Source organism: Hoplias malabaricus, chromosome 2 (assembly GCF_029633855.1).
Source record: "Hoplias malabaricus isolate fHopMal1 chromosome 2, fHopMal1.hap1, whole genome shotgun sequence".
Classification (NCBI taxonomy): Eukaryota; Metazoa; Chordata; class Actinopteri; order Characiformes; family Erythrinidae; genus Hoplias; species Hoplias malabaricus.
The window spans coordinates 64,439,712-64,452,345 of record NC_089801.1 but is presented as its reverse complement, the minus strand read 5'-3'; the positions used below and the strand labels follow the sequence as shown (position 1 = coordinate 64,452,345).

Below are 12,634 nucleotides of genomic sequence, written 5' to 3'. Positions count from 1 at the left end.
TTTCAGACCCCTCTGTGTCACTGCTGGACTAAGAATAAACCACTAATCCACAATATCCCGCCGACAGCGACCTGTTTCCTCTGATGAAGGACTAGAGGACGACCAACAAAAATAGATGACCAGCAGCAATACTGTCTCTGACAAGACAAACCAACAAGGTAGATGTTTCTAATAGAGTGTGCAGTAAGTGCACGGTGTTTAAAAACTCCAGTAGCACCTGCTGTGTCTGATCCACTTGTACAAGCGGAACACACCACCACCACATCAGTGTCACTGCAGCCCTGAGTAAGACCTGCTTTGTGGTGGTCTTGTGCATGGAGGACCAGGCTAAAAGTATGCAGAGCAACGGTCGGACCACAGTCTGTTTTCGTAGGGCTACAAAGTGCTCCTGTCTGGTCAGTGGAGCTGAGAGAGTGAACAATGAGTGAGAAATATTACATTTCTGTTCCCTTGTTTCACACTGGGAATATAAACAAAACCTCAGTTATTTCTGATTGGTCAGAGCGGTGCACGGATCATTCGTGAGCCAATCAGGTGTTACGAGTGCACACAGACGCGCGCATGCGCACAAGCGAGGCACTGGACTTGTTTTGCTTGCTCTATAATAAACAGAGGCGGAGCAGGGCTCCTTAAAACGCATCTTCTACCGTGTGCGATGTGTTTGGACACCGGGGAGGAGAGAAATGCTTCGATTTAGCTCGGCTCTGGGAGTTTAAGGACGCTGGAGAGGTAAGGCTTAAGCTCAAATAATGATACTACACTAGTAATATCCTATAATAATCATTCAGCTCCTTTGGAATTTTCCGTTCCACCTTAAATGGTGCAGCAGGTACATTGTGGCGCCTCAGGTACGTCAATAAACCTCAAATACCATTGCATATACATTATGTATGAATAAATAGCCCTTTAACATCCTTACAGCTGGTGAACAGAGCTGAATATTAACACCCTATCAGTAAAGCTCCTCTGTACTAATGGAAAGCCTATGAATGGTCACTGTAGAAACATGAGTGTATGCATTATGTAAGGGGTATGTATAAATAATGCAGGTCGAGTGCGTCTGTTGGGAGTACAGTGACTGGGATAAGAAGATAATGCATCTCCACTCTGTCAGGGCTCGTCTCATAGCCGTTAAAAAGGTTGTAATGAGTCAGGCCTTGGATTAATACAGAGCTGTTGAAGGAGCTGTTGCTGAAAGCTGAGGAAATTCTCATGTCCTTGCAGAGCACTTCGAAAATCTGTTAATGGTTCTGGCTAGAAGTTGTTACTAAAGTCAGAGGGCTGACAGTATGGCGTTTTCATAGAAGAAGATGAAGCAGGCAGGAGGTTTTCCATTGCACAGGCTCTTTACAGCAACACTAGGTAGCATTTTTATAGTAAAATTACATTGTGATGCCTTACTGACCTCTCAACTGCTCCGTCATGGCTCAGCAGAGCAGAAACTACACTATGTAACTTTTGGAAATGGGTAGGAGTTCTGTTTTTTTCCATTATTGCCCACTAACCTAACTTGTAGTGTTGCAGTTTTTAAGCTCGGTGGTAAAGTACTGAATGTGGATACCAAAGTAGAAATGACAGAGGCTCTGTTCTCCCTATTACCAAATATGATGCTCCATGACCAGGGTCATTGATCTTATCACAATAATAAGATTTTGGCACGCTGCCTATCTGTGGTCTTGACTATTCACCTGCCAGGTCAATGTCAGATCTAGAAGAAATGACGAGCAATAACAACGCGGTGACCAAGAGGGTCCGGACGGAGTACATGAAGAAGTTCCGCGATCCAAAGTGGGAGACGTTCTCTAAATGTTACGAGGACTCTTTGAAGTACCGTCTGACTCGCAGGCTGCTGGAGCAGACCCACAGGCCTCTGTTCGGAGACGGCTGGGACAGTGGCTCTGACTCCAGCGGGCGGTCCAGCCCCCGACTGACAGGGACCGCGGAAACCTCCAACTCAAAACCGCATGCTGCTTCCGCCACTGAGTCCAGACACGAGGACACGGCAGTGCAGGAACCTGTGGAACCACAGCTGAATGGAGAACTCCATACAGACACGGCCCCTGCCTCTACCTCAGCACCAGAGAGCTCACAGCCTGTGGGTAAGTACTGCTGCCTTCTCACCTGGACACTACAAACTGACCACACATATTTCGAATAGTGTTATATTGTAAGCATTTAATCAGAAAAAGTTTAGATGTGAACTTTAGCTATATTTTCATTAATCTAACAGAAATAAGTGCTCTCCTCCAAGTGTGTTGAGGTGTGTGTGGTTGCATTCAGAGGAGGCTTTGATAGCCCCCCAGCTTTGCAGAACTGTATGATAATGTGAAACTGTCTTCATTTTGATTGGTTGATATCAGATCTCGCAGATAAGGTATTGTTTAATGTATTATCTTCATCCAAATACATACCCTGTATTACTGAATGAACGTATTATATGAACACGAATTGTACATGATGAGTGCCTTTCTGTTTTCAATACCAGAGAACGGTTCCGTGACTGAAAATGGGCCGTCAGAGCGCATCGTGAAGCGGAGTCAGAGACCACGAGCCCCACGCTCTGAGCCCAGTTTTCCTCGCCGTGAACTGGACACTGACGAATCCACAGACTCCCAGCTGAGGAAACCCATCCGAGCCAAGAGCCAGCCGCCCGGCAGCGAAAAGGAGCGGGTGTCGAACCGAGACAACAGACGCTCCTTCATCCGCTATGACTGGAGCGAGAGGAGCATGGAGGCCAGGGAGCGCAGGAGACCCAATATCAGAGCATCTGTGTCCGCAGGAGAGGTCAGCACCAAGGATTTAACACTTTATACCATACCACATACAGCTAGTACAACACAACAGTCCTGTATCACATTATTTGATATGTGACACCTCAGAGCGGTTCTGGATCACAAACACCACTCCAACTCACTCCAATATATTGGAGTTCCAGCACTCCAGAGAACACAGTTCCACTGCTCCACAGCCCAGTGCTGGGGAGTTATATAACCCTCCACACGATGCTTTCCTTTGGGCATGGTGACCTTAAGCTAAAGTGCAGTTGCTCCAGAGCATCCCCTTTTTTATAATTTCCTAGAGAGATTCACTTCTTGTTGAATTTCAGCTGGCCTTGCTCTTTGTGTTTCCAGATGACATATATTAAAAGGGACCTTTTATACCCCTTTTCTACAGTGCTGGATCTTCATAGATATTTCATTACCCGCTTTGGTCAAAATGTCAAAAGATCAAACACCATAGCAATGTTCTCCCCTGTCTAAACAGTCCTGTTCAGAACTGTCGGTTTCAACACCCTATTGCTTTAAATGATATTCAGCTGCTTGCTGTTCACCTCGACCCAGCAGTGAGAAGTGAGGAGCAGAAGCTCTGGTTTTTAGCCATTATCCCTTAGTTCTATTTTTTCTCAGTTCACATTATCTCCGTTTTTACTCTGCTCTTATTTCTCCAAACACATTGTGTCTGTTTTGCTCCACTTAACCTCGTCTTTTCTGGAGAGACTCTGAAGAGGAGGTGGGGCAACTCTGAAGTGCCTGCTAGCGACGCACAAATTCAGAACGACTCGGATAATAACAGAGTTCTTTTACTTTACAGTCTGTTAATTGGTAGGACCTACAGATTCCAATATTAATGTACTAATGCACATTTTTTACACACTATGACCCCTTCAACACAGGATAAAATGTACGCTGCTCTTCAAAATAAGAACGTATAACTTTATAAGTTAAGAAACTAATTTATTTCATTCATTGTCTATAACCGCTTATTCAGTTCATGGTGGCAGTGGGTCCGGAACCTACATGGAATCACTGGGCACAAGGCGGTAACACACCATGGAGGGGGCGCCAGTCCTTCACAGGGCGACACACACTCACACATCCATTCTCACACTCCCACCTACCGACTCTTTTGAGTCGCCAATCCACCCACCAACGTGTGTTTTTGAACCAGAGCGCCTGGAGGAAACACACGGGGAGAACACACCAAACTCCTCACACACAGTGACCCAGAGCAGGGCTCAAACCCACAACCCCAGGTCCTTGGAGCTGTGTGACTGTGACACTACCTGCTGTGCCACTGGGCTGCCCAAGAAACTAATTTACCATTGGTCAAAAAATAAATATCTGACAGAAACCCCATGGTTAATTGTAAAGCTGTGAGTAGACATATTCTCAGTCCTGATGATCTTGTACAACAGGCAAATGAGAGCCAGTAGTAACCAGTTAGCATGATCTCATTAGCATTATCCTAACCAGCTCCTGCTAGCTTTCATTCACTGGATATCCCAGCTCTGCTGAAACTCACTGTTAAATAATTCAGCCTGAGTAATGCTAGAGCTGCGTGTCAGAAGGTGATCCATTTTCCTGATTAGTACAAAGAAAATGCTCTAGCAACGTGAAGAGGTTTCACTTGTGAGCTGCAGTACAAATCTCCCTACCCTTTTACTTCTCCTGCGCTTTGGCTTACACTGTGTCCTAACATGAAAGGACATGAGCGATATAATAACAGCAAGCTCCTGTTATTATATACACAGCCCTTTAAACCACCCACTACCATCAGCACATGGTAAGACCCCCCCTAATCAGTCTTGATGTTGGTGATGTAGATATCCTGAAGGCTTTGTGACGCAATGCAACATTTCATTAAGGACATGTGTTTGAATGATGCAATGCAAACCAATAGAACTGAAATCATGTTCGTAAAAAAACGCTGTAATACTCACCTAGAGATCACATCAGGTGAAATGCTTTAAATAATTAAGTTTCCAGGTTCGTTACTTCCATTTCCAAACCCATTTTTTTTTTATTTGGAGGATAGTGAGCTATGTAATTTCTGGAGAAGCGTATGTATCAAGCCCCCTCCCTCTTGATGTCAGATCAGTGCAGAAAACACGAATCGCACTTTACAGCTGGAGGGGGCGGCCAGGAGCAAAAATACGAAATCTACAAAGTTATTTTAAGTGCTCTTACAATGCGCTCATGTGCCCAGCACAGGCCACAGTTTGGTGTGCACTCTTTCTAGGGGTAGTTGGCTAAACCTTGATGTGTCTTGGTCAGTTTGTGGCTGAATGTTGTGAACTAAATCTGATTCCCTATAGATCCACAGGGCTGACGTCGGCGTCCAGACTCGACGAGAGTCCGAAAAACGCGGAAAAACCTCAGACCGCCGGAGAGCGAGGTCAGCTGACCTGGAGAAATCTCGGCGGTCAGGACTGGCAGTGGCAGATGACCGCTGGATGACGGAGTACATGCGCTGCTTCTCTGCGAGACTGAGGTAGAAGAGAGAGAGAGAGAGAGGACCAGACACCTGGCCCAGGGTCAGCTTCAGGACATTTAAGCTTAAAGGAACAGTTCACCAGTTTTTCAAAAATCAAGATGTGTAGATGATTGATTATGATAATAGTTAAGAATGGATAATCAATGGCATCCCTGGGGTTTTACCTGCAGATTTGAATCATTTTGTGTTTGTACTGCACTGTACTGCAAAGGGCAGTGACAGCATTTTTAATCAAGCTAAATTCTGACCAGATCAGGTCATAGAATCTGTCTTGAAGGAAACAGTGTGAGAAAACTGCAGTATCCGTTTTGACTGGGCTACAACAACTTTAAACTTGTCTTTCTCTGACATTTCACTGTTGCCATGGTTACTGCTTTTTGCACAACTGTTTGAGTGATTTTGATCCAAGATTTTGGAATATAATTTGGCCAAACATAAACTTCCATTGTGTTTGGATCCTGAATCTTGGGAGATCTACTTGAGCTACTTCAGTCTGCTCGTTTGGACAGGATTTTTTTTTTCTTGAAACATGCCCTCATAATTTCACTATTATTAGGCATGATCTAAAGCTCATGTGCAGCTCCTCCAGAGGATCCCATTTCAAGCTATGTCTTTCTATAGAGATTTTAAAAAAGCTACACACAGCTGTGAAATGAACATCTGTGTTACCAATTAGCTCGGTTATCTAGTTACAAGGGGTGTGTACACACTTTAGGTTTAGTGAATTTTGAAAAAATGGTGACCTTCCCCTGTAAGGGTCTTGGTAGGAGATTACGGGTTGGAGGCACAGATCCCAAACCAGCATCAGAGGACATTTTTTACTTAGAGTTTGAACAAGTGAAAGCAGTGATCATAGGCTTTAGAGACATACATTTAATTTTGTGTATGATGCTAAAAAAAAAAAAGCAGAGAGAATGTTTTAATGGACCCTTTCTGCCGTGTTGTGACTGTTTTCACGTTTTATTTCTTTCACTCTTATCACAAATGTGTATTGTCACCTTAACTAACCAGGCCCTTGAAACTGTACCACATGCAGGGATGCTAAAGTGGCTAAAACTGAATGCTAATGTAAGCTCTGTTAACACTACTACCTTCCATTCATTAGTAGCCACATTAGTGTTTGTACTTTGAAAAATACAGTGTATAAAAGTACACCAAATTTGCGTGAAATATTGGCAGATTTATTTCTAACAAAATAATTTGTGCTCTGCTGTTTACTAACTCAGATTTGAAGACATTTTGATGGTCTGGAAATTGGTTTGCTGTGCTGTATATTTGATAGATTTATTTGAACGTTTTAAATCTTTTAATATTCTAGTTTTCAACACCAAGTGTAAAGGGAACTGAACTTAGCCTTTAATAATTGAGGGGACCAAACTTTCTTTAGCTGGAGCAATCACTGAATTTCCTGTTGGTTTTTTTTGTTTTGTTTTTTTTTCTCTGGTTTACTGAATTCTGACTTTTTCGGAGACACTCAGTTTAGATTCTCAAATGTACTCTGGATGTACTCAGCCAGCCTGAGACAGATCTGAAACATGATCTGATTTTTATTTTTTTTTTTTTCTTCTTTTTACAGATTAACTCTGACCTCATGTTATATACGTTATTGTGCAAAAGTCAGAGACCACATACCATTTATTTAATTTCCAGCTAAAACAGCCATTAAGTGCTAGGTAGTGCTTTCAAGCAGGAGATTTATTGCACATATGCCTTTGCAACTAAAGATAAAATGCTTTCCCCTGTGTTTAACATGTCTTCATGTTACCTATTTTACATTGTTTATAAGAATCTTTCAAAGATTTTAAAGGTTGTATACATTCAGAAGCTTTATGTCTTTTAAGGTGGAATGGTGTGTTTCAGGAGAAAAAACACAACTGTTGTTTGTATGTGGCTGAAGTTTAACATGTCTGTAAATTTTATTCACTGTTTGAATTACCACAGAAACTCATTTGTAACTCGAGCTGTTTAGTTTTGTAGCACTGTCGCTAAAGCAGTTAGCTGTCTCCTGAGTTTGGAAACATTTCCACCTTAAGTCATCCAAAACAGCAAAAATGTCAGTATTACTTACCTATGGAGTAGAAATATAGCAACATCCTCATCTCAGCTTTTCAGTGTTTGGAGTTCTCTCCGTTGTCTAGAAAAACTTCAAGAGCAAGATTAGCATATCAGACCGAAATATACATACAGAGACTGGGCCTTCATAAACACATTAGACTGGTTTCAATCACGCAAATAGACTGGAGAGTAGCAAATGGCGAGGACACATCTGAATTTTATAAAAATTGTTTTTTGATCACAGCCATGAACGTCGGATTTAAGTGCTGTTTGTTTGGTGGAGACAGTTTTTGTGGTTTAGCAGGTCTTGAACTGTTGTTAGGAGTCATGTTCTAACTTTATTTTTAATAATATTTTGGATACAGTTTCTTTTGAAATAGACTAGCTCTTTTTTATATCTAATCTCAGATGAAATACTTCTTAAGCATTTATAGAAGAAATGTGTAAGGCAGCTGAGGTATGTGTGTAGTTGTTTTGTATGAATGTGAGTGTAAACTTAAGGGCACCACTATTATTGACTGTTTTAAGTATTATTTGTTGGAGTACATGATTGTAATATGAAGCTTTTAAGGCTGGAAATATGGAAGCCATACAATGACAGTAGGCAGTGGGCAAATGACAGTAAAGAGTGGGCAAAAAAAATATTGACAGATTTTATATTGTATTTAGAATTTGAGGCTCTGTGTAATTGTCTGTTAAACATATAATTCTACTTCATAGCCATTTGAATGGGCATTAAATAAACATGACAGTGGTCTCTGATGTTTTGCATGGTACTGTATATAAAACAGAATATTGGGCTTTTGCTGGAGAGTATTTGTACTGTGAAGCAGTTATACATTGTGAAAGGGAATAAGTATGACACATAAAATGTAACCATGTAAATGTATTCACTGTACTTTGTTATTGACAGACACTTATTGGATCACATTCCTTATGTTTTTCATATATTTGATGCACTTTGTTCTTTCACAGGTAATTTTACAGATATGTTATTTTTATGTGCGACTGAAATATAGAAATGAAGCTGATGGCAATCTAATCATATTAAAGTGGTCACTTTATTATAACCTTCATATAGAACCAGATTAAAGGGGGATTACACAGAGTTTTCCAAATTTCCTAATAAAATATTGGTTAAGATTTAAGCAAACTCAGAGCGGTTTGGTGTGAAATGATTGTTCTGAAGAAACTTACAGAGACAGAACTGTTCACAGTGGTAGTGATAGGAACCAAATATCTAAAGAATTCCTTGCCCCTAAAATCTCCCTCACAGATAGTATGTAAACATAATATACACAAAATGGATATGAATACACTGTTTGAGATGTTGTTTTATGAAATGTTAGCCAAACATATCTATTCTTAAAACCCATAGTGGAGGGGATCATATGAGGTGCTAAATAAATAGCTATATTTATGTTGTAGACGATTGGTTCCTATTCAGATTTCACTGTAAAGAAATCTGAATCAGTCTGTTTTCAACAATCCACAACTTTCTCTTTTCAATAACCAGTTTACTCTGTTTACATCTCAACCACAGATTATGCAGAAATGTTTAGTAATCTATGATATTCCCCTTTAATTTATAAACACTTCTTCTGGATATATTTTATGTTTGTTTGTTTGTTTGTTTATTTATTTCTCTAAGCCTCAGGAGGTAGCAGCAAGTTTGCAGTGAAGTTTTAAGATGATTTTTTTTGAATGACAAAAACCATACTGCAGATTCATTCATTCCTTTTCTCTTGATATGCAGTCAGCTTGCGTATGGAGTTTGCCTGCCCTGATCACTCCAAGGCTTCATTTGCTTGCGCTCAAGAAAATAAAAATGTACATGCTTATTTACAACAGAGGATGTGACTATATTCAGAATGTTATAATTTATATTGATAATGAAGAATGTTTTCATGGTTGACTTGCTGTTTATTTTGCAACAATGTTTACATTTTTAACCACTGTATTTGTATTTGGATATCTAAAAATAACAAGAAAATAAACATGCACAATTAGATATATTTTCATCTGTGAATAAAAACACTTTGGGGCATTGCTGTGAATAAAGTAATGTTTGTGTATAACTGGCCCATTTGCATTTGTAGAAATGTGTAAAGTGAACGTTAAAAATATTATAATGTGTATACCGAGAAATTATTTAGAAAACAAAATTACTACCATTACAAAGAGTAGTAAAATCTTTACACAAATGTGTTCTTGACAACAGAAAATTGTTATCCTAGACAAAGATGCTGTAACTCCAGTTACAGCTGGAGTTCACCAGTTTAGTCATGATGAGTTTTTCCTCCATCCGTTGAACTACATTTTTTAATTAAGCTGAAACAGGCTTAGTGAATTTTGAATTTTTGAACTTTGTTGTTTAAATGCTAGAAGGTGTATCATATGCAAAATAAGTAGTCTTAAACGGGCAGAATCACACCGCCGGTCACAAATGATGTCACAAACCTAAGGAACCAATCCTTATTTCTGACACGCTGTGAAATATTGTTTTCCATCAAAATTAAAAATGTAGACCAAAAAAAAAACATTTGCATTTTTAACATTTAATCCTTTATATGGCGTTATGACAAAAAACACATAAGCTAGTCTAGACAATTTAGTTAACATGAGTAAATGTGGCTTATAATTTACCCCATGCTAATTTTATGATCTCTGGTTAGATTCATGGATACACTGAACCAAAACATAAATTTAACATAAAATCTAAGAGTAAAATAGCAATGGTATTTAAAACTGATTATGTCTGTTCATTAAAATATACACTACTATTGATGCTGTTATTAGCTAGCTAGTTCATTATTAGCTTCAGTGCCAGACAAATTTCACAGACCAAACCGGCAATCTGCTTGTGACAAAAGGAGAAAACTGAATTTAATTTCAACTATATATTCTAGATTTATAATAGTTCTTTCCCCTGCTGAAGAAAGCACATATTTTGCATGAATGCCTAATTCTGGTTTATACTGGTCTATGCTGGTGCTGTTTTTTCTGGTCCACATGCTCATGCTGGTGGAACAGCTTAGCAGCATCCAAAACCCAACATATGTACTTTTGTAGTTTGTCTTCCTTCATGTCTCCATGTCTAAGTGAGTTTCACAAAGAGCTGCTGAGTTCACAGCTGACAGACATGTCGATGTTATCTCACATGTTATTAGCGGTGTTAGCGCAGTGGCGGCTGAGGACTGTGGCTTAACGCAGCATTTGTCGTCAGGACGATTATACACCAGTGTGATGATTTGAAGTCGTTTAACCACGGCATTTACTGACCAGATGTCCACTGTCCATCTACAATAACAGCTGTGTGTGGGCAGGGTTTTTTTTTTCTTTTAACTTACATATCATGGTTAGCAAGGAATGTTTTGATGTTCTCTTAATGTTAGTTAATTTGAACTATTATGATAATATTTATGACAGTGTTTTAAGGACGTATTAAATTTCAAAGTATGTTCCTATAATCTACAGCTCAGAGTGTTTTCAGGGTGACAGATTTTTTTTTTTGAGAACAAAGAATGAGCTTCCTCAGAACAACATTTGGAAAATATTTTATGGATTTGATTGAAGCCTGAGAGAGGATGTGTTCAAACATAATCATTTAGTTTATTTTGTCTAAGAATGATATCCACGAAGGTGACTAAAGCTGTTCAATAAAGTCTGGATTTTGTTTCCTTATAGAACATTTAATAATATGGATCTTTATTAGAACCATTTTAATTAAAAAAAACAACGCATTGTAATTAACCTTAAAGTTTAAGACTGCACTTTAAAAATAAATATGCTAATTGATTTTGAAAAGAAGGTTAGATTCTTTTAAAAAACTATTAGTGGTGTAAAAAACCCATGATGTGAAAGAGTCAGTCCCATAAAGGCATTTCCACAACCGAGTCAAACCAAGATATTTTAGAAAAACTTGAATATAAAATGTCTCAAAAGTGTTTTTGATAAGAAAGAAACTCCTCTGGTTCCTTAAAGGATGTTTCAGTGGACAGATGTTTAATGAAACATTGTTTAAAAATAAGGTGTTGGAAAGCAAATGCCCTTTGTAACCAGAGAGAGACATAGGACAAAAGAAAAAGGGGACAATGAGTGACTGAATGTAAGAAAATGAAGAAAGGGGGAGAGACAAGGTAGGGAACGGATAGATGTGGAGAGATAGAAGGAGAGAATGAATTGCAGAACAGAAACAGAGTGAGAAAGAACAAAAGACAGAGAGAAAAGCAGGAGAGAAGGAGACAGGGTTAAGCGTGAATGGTCAGTTAGGAGTATAAAGCAGACAGCTGATAGATAAACCATCAGATTAGAGAGAGAGTGAGAACAGCAGCCGTCCAGCTGTTCCCCACACGCTGAACACACCCCTCCACACTTTTCATTACACTAATCCCCCATGTTCTGCACGTGTGTGTGTGTGTGAACCATTGCACACATCACAGCCTGTGTCCTGAATGAGTCTGTTGTAGAAACAGCTGCAGCAGCTGTTCCTGAGTACTGCCACAGCTGCAGTCTTTTTAAACTCTGATGCAATGCATCATATTTCTGCAACATCTGTACCTTCTTGGGTTCAGCTACAAGTTTAAAATATAGTCTATTGTTTCCCAATATAATGTTTTTTCAGTGCATCTGTGGCATTTCACCACAGACCACCTTTTCAGCATGTTCATCTGTGCTCGGAGAAAGGAGCAGAGACACACTTATTAATGAAAAAAAAAAAAGATGGGCATGTGCTGATTATTACTGGGTGAATATATTTATATATAATTGGAGGTACAGTAGAAAAGTGTCCTGGAAAAGATTCCTGTTGAGGTGCGGTAGAATATTAGATGTACAAACAGGTTTTAAACCATTGTTATGTAACATAGAATTATAATTAAAAATTCAAACATAATCCTAGCAGGTAGTGTCGCAGTCACACAACTCCAGGGGCCTGGAGGTTGTGGGTTCGATTCCCACTCCGGGAGACTGTCTGTGAGGAGTTTGGTGTGTTCTCCCTGTGTCTGCGTGGGTTTCCTCCAGGTGCTTCGGTTTCCTCCCACAGTCCAAAAACACACGTTGGTAGGTGGATTGGCAGCTCAAAAGTGTCTGTAGGTGTGAGTGTGTGAGTGAATGTGTGTGTGTGTCTGTGTTGCCCTGTGAAGGACTGGCGCCCCCTCCAGGGTGTATTCCCGCCTTGCGCCCAATGATTCCAGGTAGGCTGTGGACCCACTGCGACCCTGAACTGGATAAGCGCTTACAGATAATGAAGGAATGAATGAATTTTTATTACAGTTACCATATAATGACAAAGAGCAGGAGGAGG

At 39.8% G+C, this 12,634-nt stretch overlaps 1 protein-coding gene across 1 annotated transcript; it reads left to right on the top strand.

Moving 5' to 3' along the window:
* The first annotated feature begins 613 nt into the window (after nucleotides 1-613).
* On the top strand, nucleotides 614-9,368 carry ccsapa (centriole, cilia and spindle-associated protein a). Its single transcript, XM_066649398.1, has 4 exons — nucleotides 614-729; nucleotides 1,696-2,099; nucleotides 2,486-2,784; nucleotides 5,096-9,368. The coding sequence occupies exons 2-4, from the start codon at nucleotides 1,700-1,702 to the stop codon at nucleotides 5,273-5,275; spliced, it is 879 nt and encodes a 292-aa protein (XP_066505495.1). The 5' UTR covers nucleotides 614-729; nucleotides 1,696-1,699; the 3' UTR covers nucleotides 5,276-9,368.
* The last annotated feature ends 3,266 nt before the right edge of the window (nucleotides 9,369-12,634 follow it).

Excerpts from the sequence above, each read along its gene's own strand:
- ccsapa (XM_066649398.1), top strand. The coding sequence starts at position 1,700 with ATGTCAGATCTAGAAGAAATGACGAGCAATAACAACGCGGTGACCAAG. Across the intron at positions 2,100-2,485 it reads AGAGAGCTCACAGCCTGTGG|AGAACGGTTCCGTGACTGAA; the intron begins GTAAGTACTGCT and ends TTTCAATACCAG. Across the intron at positions 2,785-5,095 it reads CATCTGTGTCCGCAGGAGAG|ATCCACAGGGCTGACGTCGG; the intron begins GTCAGCACCAAG and ends GATTCCCTATAG.